Consider the following 21531-nt stretch of genomic DNA (forward strand, 5'->3'; position numbering starts at 1 on the left):
GCCGTAGTACTGTAAAAAGTACGACCAATCATTTTAGCCGGCCCGGCTAAAGTAACTGGATGGCCTACCTGCCTGTCAGCCTTCCATCTGTGCACAAACTTATCTCGTGCCCTCATTGGTCATGTGCGCGTTTGTGTGTGTTGGAGGAGGGGCTCTATAAGGAAGTGGCAGATTTTCTCCGGTTGTGTATTTTCAAATTCTAGCACACTCGAGCCGGTTTCTCAAACTTACCTACCCTACCTTTAATACATACATGTATAAAAAGAACTAGCACAAATAGAGGCTTATTTGAATTGACAGTAGTGAAGAGAAGTGTAAGGCTTCTCCCGCTCACTCAACAAAAGAGAGCACAACTTGCTGTCATGAAAGCAAAAGGTTTATTCATGTTTGAAATTACACAACTACCACAAGGAAGACTTTTCAGTCCAGGGTGTAGTCTGGTTAGAAAGTAACACTAAACATCTTTAATACATTAGAATCACTGCCACAAATCATTTGTCATGACTTTTTCAGTTTCAGAATCACATACAATAGAAAAAAGAGAGAAAAGAAGTTTTGAACCCTGTTGAACAGAGCTGGAAATGTACAGTTCTGAATACTGAAACCTCTATGCATTACATTTTTATAGTGATTTTTTTTCTCTTTTTTTCCGCATGATTTAGTAACAAGATGAGCAACATTCAAAATGTTTTTTTTCCTTCAATATTTACAACAGTTTCACTGTTCGGTGTTAATTTATCAACAATGTTCATCGCACTCCCTCGTAAAAGCCACAGAGCAACATCTTCACCCGCCCCCCCCCCTCCCCTCCCCATCTCTTTTTCAACGTATTAATATGTTATCATTTTTAATTTTTTTTATTTTAAGTTGCGGTACAGCAACGGCATTTTATTAAAAGATTACAATATACATTAGATTACATAGAGGATGAAGAGTTTACAGTGTTACAGGATGTCATAAAAATAACTACAAAAACATTAAATAAGGGCGAAAAAATAATATATGGTGGTGGTATTGTTTAGAGGTAGTAAGTGAGCACTCTAAGCTACAGAAATGTTGGGAATTATTGTTCTATTATGAATTTGAATGAGGTAATAAAGCTGTGTATTGATTGGTTGGATGTATAATTACTCTTATGCTATATTATGTACAACTTTTCCTGTGTAAGGTGGGCCTGCGTCTGTGTGTCATGAAGGAATGATATACTGTGGGGGATATGTTGATAAGGAGTACAAAAAAAATGTTTACATATGTACATACTAAACATCAAATTATAAAATATGGAATGGTGTCATGTTATAGTCAAGCAATCAATTACACTTCTTTATGTTCCCGAGTTTGAATAACCATTTCCTTCTACTAATGTATACGGCTGTAAGGCAAAAATAAATCTTGAAAGTAACAACAAAGCTGCCATTGAGCTGTCAACAGTAGCATTGTTGAGTTGCTGGACAAGATTGCAAGCACATTACAGTCAAAGAAACAGCTGCTTTAATCTATGTATTGTAAGAACTGAATGAGAACCCAATTATCAAAATGGGAGTGGTAATTAAATCAAGAAACAAACAAATGGCCGTTTAAAATGTCACATGAAATGCACGACTGTCATCCAGTAGTTTAAGTTGAGCGGAGCTAATTATCCTAAAGGTTTACAGAGTGTAATCTGAAGGTTGTTTTCTGTTTGTACATGTGTGTGCTTACCCCTACGACAAACAAATAAGAGCATGGTGATGACTTCTGATTTATGGAGACGTAAAGAAAACACTGAACGATCAGGAAACACTTGGTGATGATGTCATTTTGAATGTGGCATGGGACATTTTAAGGTACAGGAAAAACCAAACTGTTGTGAAAAGTGTTTTTTGTATAATCCTCTGCAGTTGGTCTAGCCAGTGAAAAGAGTCCATGCCCAGCTTGAGGCGAAGATGCAATAAAAGCGGATCAATTTGAGGTATCGGAGTGCACACTTCTGGGTCCTTCTGTTGGAGATATTACAGAAGACGGAGTTGTTGCATCTTGCCACCCCCCATTAGCCTAGGACACAAATGGGAAATCTTGAGATTAAAATCACGTTCTCCGCAATATGAGCTTGGTACATTTTCATCCCCAAAATGTAACACAACACGGGGAAAATGAGACTTCTGAGAGTGTGGTTGCACTAATGTGTCAGCTGATATCAACATGTTCACTTCACAACGATGTGGTGTGATTAGTCCGTGCATTACAGTAGCATCAGCATCTTGGAAACCATTGTTCCGACCAATGGGAGCAGTCCCTGAAATCAGTGTCTAAGCAGATTTCGGCAGCGGACGACAGCTTGTCGCTACATATTCTCCTGTCAGTCAAGCAGAGGGAGGGCTCAGGCCGGTTTGAGGTGGGGGGAGCTGAGTGAAAGTGACAGGGCAGGGCCTCTCCAAGAGAGCCAGTCTTAGCCAGCCTGACTTTGCTTTGCTCCAGGCATGACCTAGCCTTTACTGGATCCTTCTACGTCACCACCAAGAAAGCTAAAGGTTAGTCTATGCTAATAAATCTATGTGGAAATGTAGGGTTTGCTGCAAAAAAGGAGCTTTTCCACAATTTCACTTATTTAAAATATCATATTACTTTATGTTTTTTCATCCTCTTCTTTCAGGGTTTCTCTGTGCCGTCAGTTGCAGTTTTAGTAGGGATCATGCTGAGCTCTAGTGAGCCAGTAGGCTCAGGTCTACACTGCGTAATGGAAGTGAGAAACCTTGTGAGAAAGTGAAAAACGCTTGATCCTGGTAGGAGTTGACATGTCTAAACAGCTTATAGCAATAAAGCTTTAGCAAAGCCGAAATGACACCAAAAGCATTGAATCCTGGCAACAGCCCCCACCATTTGTTTACATAAAATGAGTTGATAAATAAACATATTTTTTTTATTTCCAGCATCACTGCTGTACATCTAATACCTTATTTTATATTATATATTATAATATTAGAATGTGAATATGCGTGCATTTTACCCAACAGTAATAACAATATAAAGAGAGCAAATACAGATCTGATATAGTGCAGAGAGAGAGAGAGAGAGAGAGAGAGAGAGAGAGAGAGAGAGAGAGAGAGAGAGAGAGAGAGAGAGAGCTGTCTGATACTATTTATCTCTCTCTTCTTTCTCCCTCATCAACGAAATGAATCTTTACTCTGATAGCCTCAGATTGTGCACTGCTTTACAAAAAGGAGCCATATCAAACCTCATCAAGGAAGATGGAATCCGTGTCTGGAAAGGGCTGCGGGCGATCACATGTTCATATTTTATCATGAAGATAAGGCTATGGAAATTACTATGAAGCATTTCCAAACAGATAAATGCAAAAGCCTTTTTTATTTTTCTCAGTAAGTTTTGGTTCGATTCATAGAACATATTAAAATATGTTTAATAAATGATGTATTCCCCTGCTGTGTAATTTGCTTTATTAAATGCAACTTGTATTTGTGTCAGGTGACAAAGGTTATGTCTCTTTGTATCTGAATGTAATGCACCTTAGTGAAATATGATCAACATAAAACCTGTGCAACCTATATGAAACGAATAAAAGCCATACTTACATGTAAGCCGTGTGGACTATACATGGTGTTCCTCCCGAGAGCATCATTGTATCCTGCCGTCTGACTGATAACATGGCGCAGGGTATCCACCTGAGGGGAAAGACAAGGTGGACAAGCTGGTCAACGCAGAGTCTCAAAGCGGGTCATCACTAACTGTAAACATGCTCAGTGAAGCAACAGATACTGACTAGTGTGAAATCACAGAGGGAGTCCTGAGACAGCACATTTGTAACACTGCTAATTACCTAATGAAACGAAAAAGGCACACTGACATTACTAGCATGCTCAAATCCAGTATGTTTTCTATAGAGGCTATAGAATCATAAAAAAAAGCCTTAAAGACAAATAAAATATATGTGTTTTGAATTAGCTTTTACGTTTACTTGAATCGTGAATTAGCATATATGTGTGTGTGCATTGTGATTGTGTGTCAGTTGTGCGTAAAACGTACAAAATGGAAGACATCAACAACAAACAATAACAGGATGAGACAGGAAGATAGCAATATAGGACACAGAAAAAAGGAGAGTACCAAAAACCCAATACCAACCCAAGAGTTCAAGTCAAAGCCAAATGCATTCACAAACTGTTTTTCTTGTGAGATTGGAAAAGTAACCAGGACATTGATTTGCAGCATGATAGCAGAGGGGTGGGATTATATTTTGGCTGCCAAAATATTCCATCCAAAGCGAAATTAGCCAGTAACACTTTAGTCAATTGGATTTTTATAGTAGTCCTCGCTGTGGTAATTTGAACTGCCCGTCACATGTGCAGCATTTTTCTTATTTTCAATTTTTGTTTCAACGTGCTTCAGACTGCACTGTGGATGGCTCAGTACACAGGCAAGACAAGGACAGCTCTCTGGTAGTCAGGAACTGTCCCTGATTGTTGATCCTACCTGTGACTGTACATTGGCTCCGACTTGTGCCCCTTGGTAAGAATCCCCATTCAGACTCTGCATGCTCAAGAACATGTCCCCAGAGTTTGGGAGGTTAAAAGAACCTGAAGAACCTGGAAAGGGAGGATGTAAGTAGCTGAATACATGAGAAGGCTATAAAGGGAAAGCACAAACACGCACACACACACCACGCACGTGTCTGCATACACAGACCCAAATCAAGCAGACAAATAACTGAAGAAAGACTCCCATAAAGCAGGCAACTACAAGAATGAAGAAGGGAAAGGGAGGGCAGCAAAGAAACAAACAGAAGAGGACGATATGCAGAGGGACCGAGGACATCTTTTTACAAATGCAGTAGACACAAATGAAATGAAAATCACACGACAAAGAGGGGAGGGGGCCATTTCTATATGTGGTTGGTTGCCTAAGCTCCCAATTGTTCCACATCACCTACTTTCAATCTCATGTTGGCAGGGAGGTATCACATGGTAAATGACAAGGACAATAAGAAGCTTATGAAAAGACCAGTACCAGTAAACATGTTGGTTAAAAGAGTGTTTTTGCTCTCTGCAGAATCCAGCTGAAACTCTTCATCTTTCATCTGGAATCCTGGGTGCAAGAAAAAGGGACCACTTCATAAGCTTACCACATCCCGAAGCAGCTCAACCTAGTCCAAACTCAGATTTACATTTCTTATTAAACTGGACTAAACATACCCTCCTCTAAGGCTTTGTGTTTCTATATGACTCTAATTCAATATGAACTGTGTAAAATGCCATTTTGATATTATAGTATGACTCTCTAGGTAAAATGCTCCCAGCAATTATGTGTCATTTTATTTAGCATAAAAAGTACTGCCAGTCACTGGGACTACATACCATTACATTACAAATGACAGGAATTTGACAGAAAGTCAAGGGAAAACAAATCCCACTGGCATCCTTCTGAATTTCTCATTTTCAATTTATTTTTATTTTGCCAAAAATACATGTGTTCTCGGTTCACAAGTCAGCAACGCTCTCTTTATGCATGAGTTTGCTTGGCATCAACTGTTTTATAGACAGGAGACACTGTGATCCCCAAGCTGGGAGCAGAGCCTGTCACTCTTGGCTGTGTGAATGGTGCATGAGAGAGTGATGCAGGTAGGCAGTGGGTTAAGGGCTGAGGTGGAGGGCAGATCTTTTTATTGTTTGTCTATATGCAGGAGTGCCTACCGGAGTTAGGTGTGGTGGGGGAGTTGGCCTGGCTGTTCTGCACTGCAGCGGCTACAGCGTGTGCTGCATTTACAGCAGTCTTGGCAGCATACAGGTTGGCTTCTTCCTGAAACTTGCCGATATTTTTCTTGTACCGGATCCTTTTGTTGCCAAACCAGTTGGATACCTGTGTGGTAGAGCAGAAGGAGGAGGAGCAGAGGAGTCAGACGTCAAGCAGCCACAGCACCGTGCACTGAGCAGTGTGATTGTTTCAAGATGTCATGTTTGGGTCCATCAAGTACCCAATTCCCAGCCCCTGCAGTAATGTCCGCCGGGTACACAAGCTAATTAAGCCATAATCAGGAGCCACTTGTGTCTTCTCATGGATGGGAGCCTGACATGCTCTCGGTTCTGTCTCCTGACAAAACTAAAACACAAGGGGCTCCTTTTGCACAGACACTTAAGTCAATATATTATATACATTTATCATATGAGTGCTTACAGTATATGACACAAATCCTAGCCTTTCCCATAGTGAAATGTAAAATGTTCATATTCCAACCTCTTAAGGATGCTCACTGACTCCAGATCAGTGTCTAGGTGATTGACACATTATGTAAATACAGTTAAATATAGTTCATTTATTTGATCTCATATTATATGGCATTATACGGCAGCATTTCCAACTTCACATGAACAGAACAATTGAAAATAATTCTTAAGTGTGTTAAATATTTGACTATAATTATTATGAAAACATGCATACCACAATACAAATCTCATAAAAAGCCGGACTTTATTAATGGCTGGCCTTTGTAATTGTTTGTGAGTGCTTTAATACTGCAATACAACACTTTTGCGTGTGTTTTTGTGTGTGTGTGTGTGTGTCTGCATGCTAAATTACATTTGTTTGTGATTATCAAAAACAAGTGTAGCCATGTGAAGCAGAAAACACAAATGATCAGTTTTTTTAACTCGTGTTAAAAAAACTGAAATAATTATTGTACCAAAATGAAAAAGCAACTCTAAAGGAGCAAGCAATAATTGAGTATTGAGGTATATTTACATCAAGAGAAGTTGGGAATGCTAATTTTGATGACACCCAACATCAGTCAGACGCTGACAAGTTGTACGAGGGGTGAACCTTATGTGTGAACGCTGGCTCTGCAATAACAGTGGAATAATAATGAGATGATGCTTGTTTTTAATGGTTCTATAAATTAGAGTGTCTTGTCGCTGGGCTGCTGCCCCCCTCTCAGGGCCTGCAGCCCACGGCTGGACCAGCCAAAGAGCAGCTGCCCCTAATGACGCTTTATTTAATTTCCACCCATGCGCTTACATTTTAATATCCCCAGCAGCCCGCCAATGCTGTGGCGTTAAAACTGACTGGATTTGCAGGACATCAGATCATTTCTATCCTGCACGTCTCTGTGCTCTAAATCTTTAATATCTAGGCAATTAAAATTAATGACCATTCAGGCGAGGCCCACTGTTGGCAGGGTTTCCTTGACATCAATTGTTTGATGGGTTTACCTAGAGGTTAAACTAACAAGCAAGGTTTAATTGGAAGCAATGAAAGCCCTGGCTATCATCCTTTTTACTTAACCTGCTTATAGTGGATTGTAGAGCCGAAGACGATGCAATTCCCTCGCTCTTTTAGACAGCTCACAAAGTGCCCACAAACCCCTCGAAATCATAGAAAATGTTTTCCAAAGCTCATCAGTCTGTTTAATTTCCCCAAATGTTCATGCAAACAGTGTATTACACAGAACTACATTTATTAAAATGTCATTTGGGGTGTTTGCACAAGAAGACATATCTGTATCATTAAGTCTGAAAATTGAAAGTGGTGGATAGACTTTGGTTTGCTTTTTTTATCAAATACAGCAGTGATGCATGCTAATTCTACCCTTTTATTATTAAACTGTGGTCATTTCATGAGGTAGGAACAGTTGAAACATAAACTTTGATTACTTCAATCTGTCTTTTATGATATAGTGTGTTATGACTGTGTTCCACCACTATATGGTGTTACAAGCCCGGACAGGCTCAGCAGTGTTGGAATAAAATCCTGCGGACATTACACCACCTTTCTCTGCTCTACACGCACATTTCTCTCCTGCCCACTGAACTCTGGCTTTAGTGATTCTCGGGTTCAGCTAAATATTGAACAAATGCACGGTACTGTAAGGTGTGGAGCACAACCCAATCTACAGAACTAATTCCCTTTTATCTTGTGGCAGGCCATGCATTCAATTGACTCCTATGTGTGGTGAGAGCCAGGTTGTGAGATTGAATTACCTGACATCAGCAGCCTCAAAGGCAGCGATTGTATAATGACCATGCAGACTCCTTGTAAGAACACGATACCATTGCCTTCATTGCTGCCCACTAGAGAGGCCGTGGAGCTGTGGTTAATAATTCAAAGTATTTCCCCCTATTTCAGGTCAATACTGCTTTCTAGTGAATGTAAGGCAACGCATGATGTGTCCGTGATCTCAATATATCTGAGATTACAATGCCCTAAGCCTCACATACAAATACAAAGGTGGTCTCACTAGCTGTGATACCATCAATTATACAGTCCACATTAATAATGGATAGGAGCTCAAGTCTTAGCTTCTTTAAATTCACTGTGATTTGAAATATTGAAAAGTGTCACTCAGAAGAAAAATGTGAGCAATGAGTCTCTGCACAGGAAACTGTTAAATGTTGAACCATTCCCGCACATTATATCAAATATGACCTCAATAAACCCTGACACGAACCACAGCCATCCAATCAGATGCCTTTATTCAGGAGCCCAGCACAGTGCATGCAGGGTGACAGAGGGAATAAGACTGCATCCTGCATTTAAAGAGCCACTTGGGCAATTGTGACAATGTCAATAGCTCATTGTACATTCAGTGTTCAGGATTAATCAAATCAGACTCGTTGACATTTTTCTTTTTCAGTTTAAAGTTATTCCCGCAGCATTTTTGACACATCTTAAACACTGGATTTAAACTGCAGGGATCTCCTGAGGTAAAGAGGCTTTGCTCTCAGGAAACATGCAACACTTGCATTTTAAATGATCCCTGCTGAAATGATGCGGGGTGTTTCGTCAGCGATGATGTATCGAGCATAGCTGCGGACTAATATTGGCATACCATTAAGGAAGGATAATGAACTGCTTGTGCAATAAACAAAGCCTACAAAAAGAAAAAGGATTTTGTGGGTGTTTGAAAAATTACTTAGCAGTGCCCTCAGAGTGGCCACAGCGAGCGGTTTGCGCCCCTGAAAGGCCGGGGCACGGTGAGGGATAACACACTTACGGCGCACTCGGCATCATGTCGAGCCTCCGACTTTGTTACTCACTTAAAATGAGCCAAAGCACTAAGAATAAGTCAATAAGAAGCTCTGCCGTGGCCTCCACCGGTCGAGGAGTATGCCGCTAATGGGGCCTGAGATGAGTTCAAGTGAATTTTTAAAAGCCCTCTAATTTCTGCATAGACTGATTTGTTCTCATGGGAACTGGAACGGTGGCATGTTTTTCGCGAGGCACTCAGGAAACAGAGTGGAGCTCCATTTGTGAGGGTCGGTGGCCATTTCTTTAACTGCTATAAAGCACACAGCAATCACGGAGCAGGCTGGGGGTAAATAACCTCAGAGCGCAGTTTGAAGATACAAAAGACCACACAATTAATCGACTCTCTAAATCAAACAAAATAAATAAACCATGTGGTAAACAATAGCCAAAAAGTACAATTTCATGTGAGACATTTGTACACACATAATATGGTGATAACATGGGTGTAGCTTAAAAAATATGATTCAATCAAAAATAGTCTGTGTTCTTGTGGTGGGATGTAAATGCTGAATATCCACTCGTTTAAAGAAATGTATATTTACACTTGAATTACTGTAATTCATGATAACATTAGCATGATCCAGTAGGGTGAGGGAGGGAGGTTCTGTGCAGTGGAAAACTGTGAGGCTATTACATACAGAAACAAAGGAAGTCAAAAAAATGAAAACAGTGGATCAGGAGAAGTTATGACATACCTGTGATACTGTGATGGTGCTTCCCACCCCCTGAAGGCAAAAAAGAATGGGCTTTTACAGTATCTGACTCTTCATGACTACACTCAATAAACACCCCCTCCCAACACAGAAAAAACACTGCAGATTATTGTATAGATTCATGTTTCTGTGATATGTCTCATGAGGACGACATAGAACAGTAGAGTATAAAAAAAATCTAGATAGTAGTCACAATCATAGCAGAAAAAGAGAGCACAGGATAATAATACTCTAGATGTGAGGGGGGGAGGTGTGAGAGATATTGCCTTCAGGTTTACCCAATTATAACTTCAATATAACTGTGAATTAGCAGAGTCCTGCAAGGTCACAAACATACAAATAAATAGCCAGGATCATCTAGTGTTTTGAAGCACCAGACTTTTACTGCTTTTCTTAAAGTAATGGATGGTGCCATTTCTTTTTCCTGGCTTATGACCTGAGCGGCTGACCAGGCAACAGATAGAGCACACATGGTGGATGGGAATGAGAGGGAAAAATGGCAGGGGACCCAGCGTAAGGAAGGACAGCATAGTGCTTTGATTGAGGCCAAGATGATATAGGCCTCCCCTCCCTGTGGCCCTGCTCTGACTGACTGGGACCAGCCTTGACTGAAGCATCATTAGGAAGCCACAATGTCAAGGTTAGCTAAGGACATTGTGTTTTGGTGGTGTGACCTACGGTAACTATCCCTCTAGGCTCTAGCCTTTCCCACCCTGATTACCCAGCAGCTACTGTTAGATGAGAACTACCCACCTGGGAAACTGTGATGCTGCACTTCTTGGCCAGCTCCTCTTTAGCCTCCTCGCTCGGGTACGGGTTGCTGAGGTGCGAGTAGAAATATTCGTTCAAAATTTCCGTCGCCTGTTTGCTGAAGTTTCGCCTTTTCCGCCTGAGTGGGGAGCAGAAACAGAGAAAGGCCAAGGAAGCCTATTAGCGGACCAGCATTAACTCATCCATTTGGATCGCACAAATTGCACAATCAATCTCGCACATAAATGGTGAAAATAATGAGGAATGGGCTCTAAGGGCCCTCAGGAGCAGAATATTGTGTCCTGCTTCAAGAGTCTCGTCAACACACAGAAGAACAGACTCCAACCAATAAAGTGACAAGCGCACGCACACACAAACAAACACACACACACAGTCACAAAACACATACAATGTTTAATTTGGTCTGTTGGTCTCCAATCTCCAGTCCAAGCGTGTAATGTGTAGAGTTTAGTGCAGCGGATGGGTGGGCTTTGTGATGGAGCGCAAAGCCCAGTCGGAGTGCATCTCGGTACATTATAGAAATCACGGCATGCACAGTTGAACATTGTTCCTGAAGTGCCACAGCCCCGGGGATCTCCAGTAGAAACAAGAAAACTCTAACTAGATCTGGGTCCCCTTCCCTCCCAAGGGCACTACTTATCATGTTGTTGAGCATTTGCTTATTTTGCCTTGTTTACTGCGCTTCACACAGGCAGTGGGCAAGCGAAATGTGCTTCCACTTGGCTTGTTTAGCCAGGACTTGTGCCGCTCCTCGCAGAGCGCCCACAATGCACCACACTGTTAGTGATTAGAGTAATCCTAAACACCTGCTGATGACCTCCCCTCCATCCATTACACATGACTCGCCCCCCGTTTCATTTGGGCTTAACTGTTCTCAGGTGTTGGGCCATGATTGTCTTGAAAATGGATAATACATGGAACATGGACATAATTAAAATCATGCATCTTTGCAGTGCTCATACTGTGTGCTGTGCCAGAAAAGAGGGAAGAAAAACAAACTTCCGAACTGCACACAGCCAAAAAGTGACCTCGCCCACTGGATTTGCCTATTTGGGTCGTACAAATGCAATACAAGTTTCTAGATATAAATACTCACACATAGACACACACACATATAGATATATTTATACACTACACAATCCACTGACCTGGCATCAAGGAATCTGGAGCGCAGGATCATGACAGCCTCACAGGTGCTCTGCTTCAGCTGCATCTGGATGGAGCTGAATTTACGGTGGATGATTCCCACCATGCGCTCAATCTCTTTGGGAGAGATGGGCCGCGTGCGAGACTGTTCCCTCAGCAGGTTCATCACATGGGTAGTAAATTCGTTACACGCCTGCCAAGTGACAGAGAGACACAAAGTGCGGCCAACGTGAGTTCTCTAAACGTCCCAGAAGTGAACTTATAAAAGCTCTTTAACTGATATTCTAAAGTTGTGTACATTTTTCATTTAGGGATATATTTCACACAAGCTGTTTTTTGTTCAAAGCATCAACAGAGTGCACTGTTCACTTTGATGACACAATAGGTGAAGTTATCTTTGAATAAAAATGCAGATTTGCAATTTGGCTTGGCCCTAATGCAAGGTGAATTTAAACAGCTTTTCGTTAAACCAGTAGTTCATACATGATTAATTAGAATAACTCATTTACGTAGTGCACACTTTAGCTCATTACTCTGAGTAAAATTCGTTAAGTATTTACATTTAGATAATTAAAACCTGGAAACACCCTTAAGAAAGATGCATTTACTCCAGGCGAAGTGTAGTGTGCCCCCACGTACCCACCTCCTCTCTCAGAGAGCACGGAGTAAATTAGTCTAATTTACCTCACTGGCTTGCTGAGGCATCACTGTTACACCTTCTACCCCCCCCCCCCCCCCCCCCCCCCCACCCCATAATGCTTGTGTTTAATGGCAGGCTCAAAGTGCTAGGTGAAGGAGCTGATCATACTTTCATTTAACACAGATGACTCAAGCTCTCCTTTGGATCTCTATAATCAGCTACAACACAGTGAATAATACTGCCATTTTTTTCTATGCAGACGACATATTGAACCCCATCATGCATCTTCTCTGCAATGTTCCTGCTAATGCCAGGAATACGCTGTTCTGAAGGGATGTGAAGCATAAAGTACAACTCAATAGGTCCATTTGAACGGACTATGACATGTCTAATAACTGAGAACATAGTTATTTTACCTTTTATTGATGAAAAAGGAACAACATTGTTATTCTCCTTATTCTTGGGAATAGTGCATGAAGCAGTTTGGTATTCAAGGAAAAAACTAAATCATGGGTACGATTTGAACCTTAGAGTTGCATCTCCTCCTCACCTGTTCGTATTTCTCCAGCTCCGTGTGGTAGATCTGTCGGATCTGGGTGAGTTTGGCTCTGTAGTCGGAATGTTCGATGGAGCTGTCGGCGGCCCCCCCGGCGGCTGCTGCTGCAGCGGCGGAGGCTGCCGATCCGCCGCCTTTCTCTGGTCCCGCCACGCCCTCTGCCAGCAACATGTTGTCTAAACGCATGAGCTGGGGATCCGGGGGGTCTTCCTCCTGGGAACCACGGATGCTGAGACCTGTAGCAACACACAGAACAGAGACAGATGGTCAACTACTGCAATTCAGGGACAATGAGATTTGCAAAAATGAAACCGTTGGGAAAATACTGAATGTACTCTTTCAGAGTAGCAGATGATAACAAAGGCCCAACTGTAGCTGTGTACGCAACAGGATGTACAGTATGATCACCTGGAAGAGCGTCAGGACACACTGTTTTAGGCATATGATAGCTATGTGACAATGATTAACATGATGATTCAGCCTCTATGGAGATAGACATGTGACAAGCATGATCATTTCTGACGTGGGTCTTAGTTAATCTAAACTAAACATTGTATACTGCTTTGAACCGGTATCCATGCATCTTGTGACTGTGATACCCCCTCTCTTGTACTACTTCCATTCTTGCAAGGATAATAAATACATGTATCCTGATATTGAAGCTCAAGCCGGTGACGAGTGATATTTTTCTAACAGAAACAAATATTCCTATTGAAACAATTAAATAGGGTCAAATTGTTAAGCGTAATTAGGAGTGTAGTAGTCACGCAGTCTGTTATCGTGGATGTTTCCCCTGCAGGTATGAACTGGTGCCTCCTGTGTATGTGCTGTATTCCTGTCGCCCATGTCTTTGCCTGTTCTCTTTTATTTACACACTGCGCTGCACACTGTGTGTACGGGAAGGCTGACATGACAGCAACATCCATAAACTGACAAATGCTCAATGGTGAAGTGGCACTTCTGCTCTGCGAAAGGATGCTAAACAGAAACTGTACCTCTAGTGAGTGTCTCTGTCTTTGACACAGTGAATGCTGGGAACTCAAAAAGGAACCTCATTTCTATACGCTTATAAGGTTTGAATTTCTATTATTTTTGCAATCCAGATGTTGCCATATTTTAAGGAGTAATACGAATGTGCAGCTGAAGTAAACATCTTACATCAACATGAGTGCGGAGTCAATTTTGTGTTAACTGCTCATTCATGAATGCTGCTCCCTCTCTCAGACTCAGACCCTGCTGTTTATTTCCTCTGGTTCTCTGTATGCCGGTCTGTCAGCCAGTCGTAATCACCCAGCAGATACTAGCACACCTCGAAGCACTGGCAATGCAACCGCAAAGCCAGGCTTTACAGAGAATAAACAAACAAAAGAGCACTGCGGGTCAGAATTACAACAAAAACAAGCTTGAGCAATCCACTCTAATAAGTGGATAGAAATGTGGCTCAATGGGCAGTAAATACTGAGTGGCTACTCGAAACGTTATGATTACCAGAGTTGTTTCAATTCAATAATCCCTCCCGCAATTCAGGGATTTTCAACAGCTCATTACAGCTTCATTAAGATATGGCCAGCCATTGGATTCTAAATAAGAAGATTAGTGGCTCTATTGTGTCAGCCAGTAGGCATGCAATCAGAGGAGCCCTTTTACCACGCTTTGACCGACTGACCCTGTAAACCATCCGCAGGAGGAAATACTAGAGAGAGAAAAATCTTTTATTTGTTCTGTCATTATTATAAACACATTCCTGAATAAAACCTAATTAGGAAACACATCATATTGTAGCCACTCCTCAGATGTGTTGGTGTTCATTCGACTGCGGTGCCACAGAAAAACAAATGTGCCTCTATTTATGGATCGGCTGGCTTAGAGTCTTTTCGGTGTAATGGTGTGAGAGGAGTGGATGAATGTGGCTATTTGTGTTGGAGACATTGAGATGCTGGACAAGGCTCCATCAGGCTTGCAGAGCCAAGCCATCCATGTGGACAATATGCCGCTGCTCCACTAACCCTCATCCACATCACACTGCATCTGCGCTACTCCACCCAAAGCTCTCGTTCTGGACAGGCTCCACTGTTTCTATTCCAGTTTGTGCAGCAGGAAAACCAAATGGCACATGATTCAAATGTTGACTGACCAGATGCCTGGCCACATATCTCAAGTCGGCTCTAATAGCTGGTGGATTGTCTGCCACTACAGTTCATATTTTCCTAATTCAGTATTTACTCCCACTCTCTGATTCAACTCAAGCTCAGCAGGCTGCACTTTCCTTTGTGCTGCGGGTGGTGGTAAGTAGGTAGGCATGTTTTTCATGTCAGGTATATTAAATATAACTCTGGGACGCAGCGTACATTTCCACACCAAACCCAGTTGTCACTTTCACTCCACTCAGTCTATATCCAGGGGAAATGCAGCTGGGGGAATTTACAGGGCTTTTCAGCTAAATGGGCATAAATCACCGGTTTCATTCAAACTAAATAATCACAGGCCATAAAGAGCTACTAGTCTCTTACCATATATTACCTCAAAGTTCCTGTGTGCAATAATGTGGCCATTCACGGCAAAGGAAAACAGAGCGAGACATTAGAAAGTGACATGTAATCCTGTTAGTCCGCTGACATGCGGAGTGGCCGTGACATTTTTATCATACATGTCCATTTCTATTTGGGAAATCAGCAGGATAAAAATGATTACTGTGCTGTCCTGAGAAGCAGACGGCCCTGCAGGAGTCCACCAGGGTGTATTGGTGCCACAGCGGCTTCGGCTGGCCATTCATAACACACATGATGGGAGGGATGGCGCGTCTGACTTAAGCACACAAATACTTAACATTTGAAAAATGAGAACACATAGCCTACAGAAAAAATAAACAATTTTAAAAACAGGTGCAGCGTATCTCGCTGTGAGCCTTTGTTGGTGCAGCTGAAGATTGGGGATTCAATGTCTAAGCTTGGCATCATCACACGACTTCCACAAAATAGGCTTGAGCGAGATAATATCTTTAATTTGCTGTGTGGTTGACAAATCTGTATAGTAACTTGCAAAGCCACAGTCACATTCTAGCACTGCCATGCCGCTTGCCTGCTCAAATCTTTATCCTGTTTTTGTCTGATGATATGGGTATTAAAACAAGTTTGGGCACCCGAGTTTAGCTTTAATCCACCTCCACAGTCAAAGTGGGATTAATCTCAGTGCAAAGGGAAAGTGCGAGAGTCGTGTCACCTTGGTAAAGCCTGCAAGCAATTGGAACTTAAGAATGAAAAATCTATATATGGTCTGGTTATTTCACATAACTCTAATGATGCCAGCTCACTTAATTACCAGAACGAATTTAATGATGTAAAAGAAAGGGCAAAAAAATCCTGAAATTGTTATAATAATGTAACATGTCCTTAATCTGCCTCATTTGTCATTCAACAATACAGGTGGGGTAGCTGGGGAAAAAGCACTTGCCTATATGATTGTTCCTCATTTCTCCTCTGTGGCTGAGACAAAAGGAGACACTGTGATTAATCCATCCCTATCAGTCAGTGGTGGTTCTTCTTTTCATTTTTTACAGGTTTCACCATCCGTATCAGATCCGAGGAAGTAACAAATTTGACAGATAAAGACAATGCAGCCCTTTTCTCTCATATACTCTGCCCTGTTCTCTGTTTATAATCATTTCCGGTTCTGGGCTGTTGTCTCGTACATCATTCCCTGCTTGAAGACCTGACAGTGATCTGAGCACTGCCTCGGGCCGCTCTCCTTTCCTCCCACCTCTTTTCCCCCCCTGTGCCCTCTTTTATTCTGTGGGTTTAGCTGACCTTTGGCCCGCTGCTTGTTTACTCTCATCACTGAAGTGTGAGCAGGAGAGCCATAAAGGCAGAGCCCTGCTGGGTTAATGTGGCCTGCTGAAGAGGGAAGGGCTGGCTCTGGGCTTCTGCACCTCATTCTGCTGCACTGAATGCACTGTCAGATGCCAGACAATGCACTGGAAGAGCAGCGCTTTTTCTGCAGCTAAATCCAGAGATATCCTTTTCGTTGTTGCAATTTCTCAATGCTTTTGTGAGGTGCTTCAAGGTTGCTTCTTGCAGCATGTGTATTGCGGTAAATTGTGTGTTTAACTGTGTTTGACAAAAACACACTATGTCTCTGTTACTTCCACCATTGTTTCCAAAACTTCCTGTTCATTACAAGGAACCCTGTCCGGTGCACATGCTCCGGCCACATATCGACACTCTGTTCATCTAATTGCATTGATCCGCAAAGGTCTCCCAAAGCTAACTAATCGAAACAGAATTTATTTTCTGTCAATATTTGCAAAGGTCATCTCTCTTAAAGCCGGGAAGTAGACGGTGTGAGCAGAAAGCCGGCACAGAGGAGTAGGTGGAGGAGGAGGAGGAGGAGGAGGAGGACCGTGGCATCTAGCCTGTAACTGAGGATCGTCCAAGGTGAGCTTTAACTCTGGCTTGGCACTCAGGATCCAAGGCTTCTAATCCACCGTGTTATTAAAACCTGCTGCCAAAGCAACACACTAGAGACTACAGAGGGCTTAGAGTATCCATTTCACAAAGAGGCCAGTGTCACTACTGCCGCGTTCCACGTCTCCTTTGACTTCATATCATCTCCTTTGTCGTGGCGCCTGGATCAGTGACTTTCAGCTCCAGAAGCGGGGAGCTGGATCAAATTACCATTGAAAATCTTTTGTTCTGACAAATGAAACATAAGGATCCTCTTTCATCGACGTTCTTAAAGGCTTTTTTAAGCTTGGCCTACATCCACATGGCACAAAGAATCTGAGAGAATGCCTGCGGGCTCGCTCTAACATGTACAGTAATTAACATGCCATTAACACATTAATACACATTAACTATTCCCAATGTTAATGGCAGAGTAATTACCATACCTGATACTGCACTGTGGGGAAGCCAAAGCACATTTGCCACTTTGTGTTTCACTTTCTTTGTTGAGTGAGATGAAAGGAATCATTTGGGAAGATGGCTCATTTTGCATTTCCTGCACCCAGAAAGAAATCAGTATTCCTACAAGAAAGAGCCTCAAGCCTATCCTATCTTACCGAAAAGTGCTTTTACAAACATAATGTAAGTGTTCTGATTTTGTTTCAAACCTGAAAGGACGAAAGTTCTCTGAAGCCACTAAGGTGAGGCAGAAATACTGGAGGGGACGGAGCGTCTGGTGATTAAATGCAGAGTAAAAGGAGGCAGGGAATTGGCCCTAAACTGGGGAATCCCTGTCTAGAATGATGATGTATTTCCTCCCAGTGCGGTGAGTGATAAGCTAATCAGCCGCGCTGACAGTGAAGTGTTACAGCCCCTCAGTGCTAGGTCAAGACTTCTCCCATCATACACCACCAGCACACACTAAACAGACAGCGGCATGGAGGTGGTGGAGGGGAGTGGCTCTGTTCAGAAAAGAAGATCTCTGTCAGTTCAGGTAGCCTTTGTCCCTCGATGATGATTGACCCCCCCCCTTCCATAAGAGGCGGCTGTGACAGTGAGGGCGAGGGGTGAAGACGGAGGGGGGGGGGGGTCGCCACTCTCGACCCACGACTCCAAGACAAGCGGGGGTGGGTGAAGGGGGTGGGACAAGACAACCCAAACAAACATCTTGAAGACATTTTGCCAAGCACACCAAAATTAATCACTGTCCCATGGTGGCAGTGACATTTGTGGGAAGTGACACACAACATGACAGACTAGAGGGGAGAGGATGAAAGGAGAGTGAGGGAGGGTAAGAGGGCTGGGTAAACAAGAGCCACTGTCACTCGCTGTGATCATGCGTGCATGTGTGTGCAATGTGTGTTTATATGTGGAGTGCCCGCTTTGTTCCGTGCCCTTTAAGTCTCAATGTGGGCAAACGGCCAAGTGGTGTAGTGATGGCTGACCAGGCCTGGCGGTAGCGGCCGCACGCAGCGGTTGGGGAGACTGGCCAAATGAGTGGACAGGACCTCCGCTACAGATCAGCACACTGACTGACCCTACAGGACACATACAGCATGGGGCTCCAACACGGGGCTCACATGGTTCACATGGTTTGCTAGTCACAGAATGAGCCGCAATCACTGAGACGCTTGTGTGTTCTACAGCCGGGCATCACAAATCTAAGAAGAACATATAGGAAAACTCAATAGAGGAATTATAGCATATATTAATATCCGTGCTGGAGGTAAACTTGGAACGTTGGAGACAGTTATTGTGTCTCAATATTTCATTTTACCCCCTGTATTGTGTTAGATGTTTTGCTTATTTATTTTCTTCACTTTCATTTTATATTTCATGTACTGATGGTCTTTAGCTGCTAGCCCCAATTTGCTGCAAAGGTAGGCTGATTTGTTATTCAGACCCCAAGCAAATAATGCAAATGTGGCACTGAAAGCCACTTATGAAATACCCAAAGGCAACTAATCACTCCTCCTCTCTTTCCAGCCTTTCTGCAGCCTCCTAATTAGAAGATGGAGATTGCATGAAACCAGGTCACACAGCAGGTCTTGTACACACCGATAACCAGGCCAATACACAGGCAAAACTTCATCCAGACAGCAAGCCAAGCATGCATTATTTTAAAGGCTAGAGGTGAAAAAATAATGCTATTCATGTTATTAATCCCATATATTTCTCTGTATGCTCCCAAAGAAAGGATTTAGGCTTGAAGCAGTTTGTGTATGTGTTCTGTATTTGTGTGTTTCCTTCAGCCTGCGTGATATGTGGGCATGTGCATACGCTCATGTCTGCATGTGTGTGTGTGAAGGCTACATGCACGCATAAACAAATAAATGGCATTGGTAGCATACAGCCAAACATGATCCACTGCCAGAGAGATTATTCTTTGCAGTGGCATTTCTGCACGAGAGTTGACAGTCCATCATTTAGATTTTGCAGTGTATCCACGAAAAGGCTGCATTGCCTGAAGCAAAAGGAGCTGCTCTTTCCTTCAGTGTCTTTTATAGAAGAGAATTCAGCTCCAAACTGTAAAGCCACAATCCTTTGCTAGCTGTGCTAGCGTATAAGGACTGAGGTTATACGGGACTAAGACTGTGCTTGACGTGCTGATTCTTCGAGGGTGAGGACTGCTAAAGCTTACAAAATCATTCCTGCGTCTAAGGTTGAACAAGAGTGCTGTTTCTGCAAGCATCCTGAGCCTGATGTTGCAGGTTATGCTAGGTCTGCACAGTGCAAGGAGTGGCTGTGCAGATCAGGCCCGGGCCAAACAACAGCTTGTGACAGAAGCAGGCCAAAGAGGATGTTGAGACACGCAGAGACTTAACAGGCAGCCGGCCTGCCATCCACTCTTTTTCAGCTCTCCTTATCCTTATACTCAACACATCACTTCGGATCCATCGCAAGTGTCTCTCAAAGAAACATGGCAAGAATAGAGTCTTGCATTACCATAAGAATGGAGGGCGTTTTCAAAGCAAGGGAATGATCAGAGGGAGAATATCGTCTCCCTCATTTCATTTGACCAGCTCAATCATTTTATTGAACACCTGCAGATGATACTTCACCTTTTTTTATTGTTGTGTGATACCCCGCGAACAATGAAGCAAAAAAAGGTTATTTGGTGCTAATTATTCCCAGCATGTACTTTACACACCATTTAATGAGTTAGACTGGAGGCGTGGCCATGGGCTGTGACTTGCTCGCCCAGTTATCCAAGATGAACCGTGCAATCTCCCTCACGTCACCCCTGTCATGTGTACCGAGTCCCCCTCCGCATCCAATTCCCTGCCAGGGCTTCACTGGAGCAGAGACGAGGCGCTACTGAAGCAACACAACAGCTCCCGTAGCGTCTCCGCACACCGACGAGGGAGGGCTGGGAGGATGTTGGGGGGGGGGTGGGGGATTGGTGAAGCTGGGAGCTCACTCTCATAATTACAATAATTAACAGTTGCAGATTTAATTGGAAGGGAAGGCATTAACAGGAGGAACATTGTGGCGGCGCGTGCAGAGGGAACCTTTGCTGCAAGAAGCTTTTGTCTTCTCTGTACCTAATGGTGCCTTGGCTGCGGTTGGCGAGTGCTGACACAACACAACACAACACAACCGAGCCGAGGGTTCAGATGGTGGGGCTTGTCAGGACTCAGACTGGAGGCAGATAATTAGGTGCCAGGTTAATGAGAGCACAGGCTCTTGATGGCATTTGGTTACTGTATGTGGGCAATTAATGACTTTGTTTTTGTGTTTTTATTGCCCACTTGAGTGGAAAACATAATACATTATTCACCTCAGGCCAGCGTGTGTGGCATTTGATGGAGTAGCAGTCAAGAGTGACTCTGGCTGAAGAATCAGGTTTATTTACTGTGGCCAAAGGTTTATCCAAAACAATGCAGTGTAAAATATGGAGTAAGCAGAATAAAATATCGGGTTCAGTCATGGCTGCTGCGCCGTATGACCTTTTCACAGTGCATTGCCTCATGTCAAGCAAACATTGAAGTTGCAGGTCAGGCACGGGACGATGTAGCCACAAAACATGGCAGAACAAAGAAATCAAACCCTGTGGCCATAAGTGTTCAGTTAATTCAGCATATCACATTTCATAATGTATTTGCGAAATTCCATACCCCCCAGAAAAGCCCTGCTTTCATTCCAGAGAATTTATTGGCAATGAATCCACTGAGAGGTCTTTAGACATCCTCTTCTTTAGCCAGACCACTCGACGCCTCCTATTTTGGAGTTAGTTGTTCTCTTGCCTGTGGT

General features: G+C 42.9%; 1 protein-coding gene across 8 annotated transcripts in view; it reads right to left on the reverse strand.

Annotated features, from left to right (window-relative positions):
• Positions 1 to 357: 357 nt before the first annotated feature.
• pbx3b (pre-B-cell leukemia homeobox 3b) overlaps positions 358 to 21531 on the reverse strand; it is a 57255-nt gene continuing 36081 nt past the window's right edge. For 2 of the 8 annotated variants that reach the window (XM_034117627.1, XM_034117628.1), the window contains exons 3-10: positions 12833 to 13074; positions 11645 to 11835; positions 10479 to 10614; positions 9708 to 9737; positions 5685 to 5850; positions 5002 to 5079; positions 3570 to 3659; positions 358 to 2034 (exon numbers count right to left, since the gene is read on the reverse strand). In XM_034117627.1, coding sequence (XP_033973518.1) covers positions 3613 to 3659; positions 5002 to 5079; positions 5685 to 5850; positions 9708 to 9737; positions 10479 to 10614; positions 11645 to 11835; positions 12833 to 13074 — 890 coding nt within the window. In that variant the 3' untranslated portion in view covers positions 358 to 2034; positions 3570 to 3612. Of the gene's footprint in view, positions 2035 to 3569; positions 3660 to 4467; positions 4581 to 5001; positions 5080 to 5684; positions 5851 to 9707; positions 9738 to 10478; positions 10615 to 11644; positions 11836 to 12832; positions 13075 to 21531 lie in introns of all 8 variants that reach the window. The other 6 variants (XM_034117630.1, XM_034117629.1, XM_034117633.1 and 3 more) reach the window with 4 other exon arrangements.

Source organism: Trematomus bernacchii, unplaced genomic scaffold (genome assembly GCF_902827165.1).
Source record: "Trematomus bernacchii unplaced genomic scaffold, fTreBer1.1, whole genome shotgun sequence".
In the NCBI taxonomy this organism is placed as follows: Eukaryota; Metazoa; Chordata; class Actinopteri; order Perciformes; family Nototheniidae; genus Trematomus; species Trematomus bernacchii.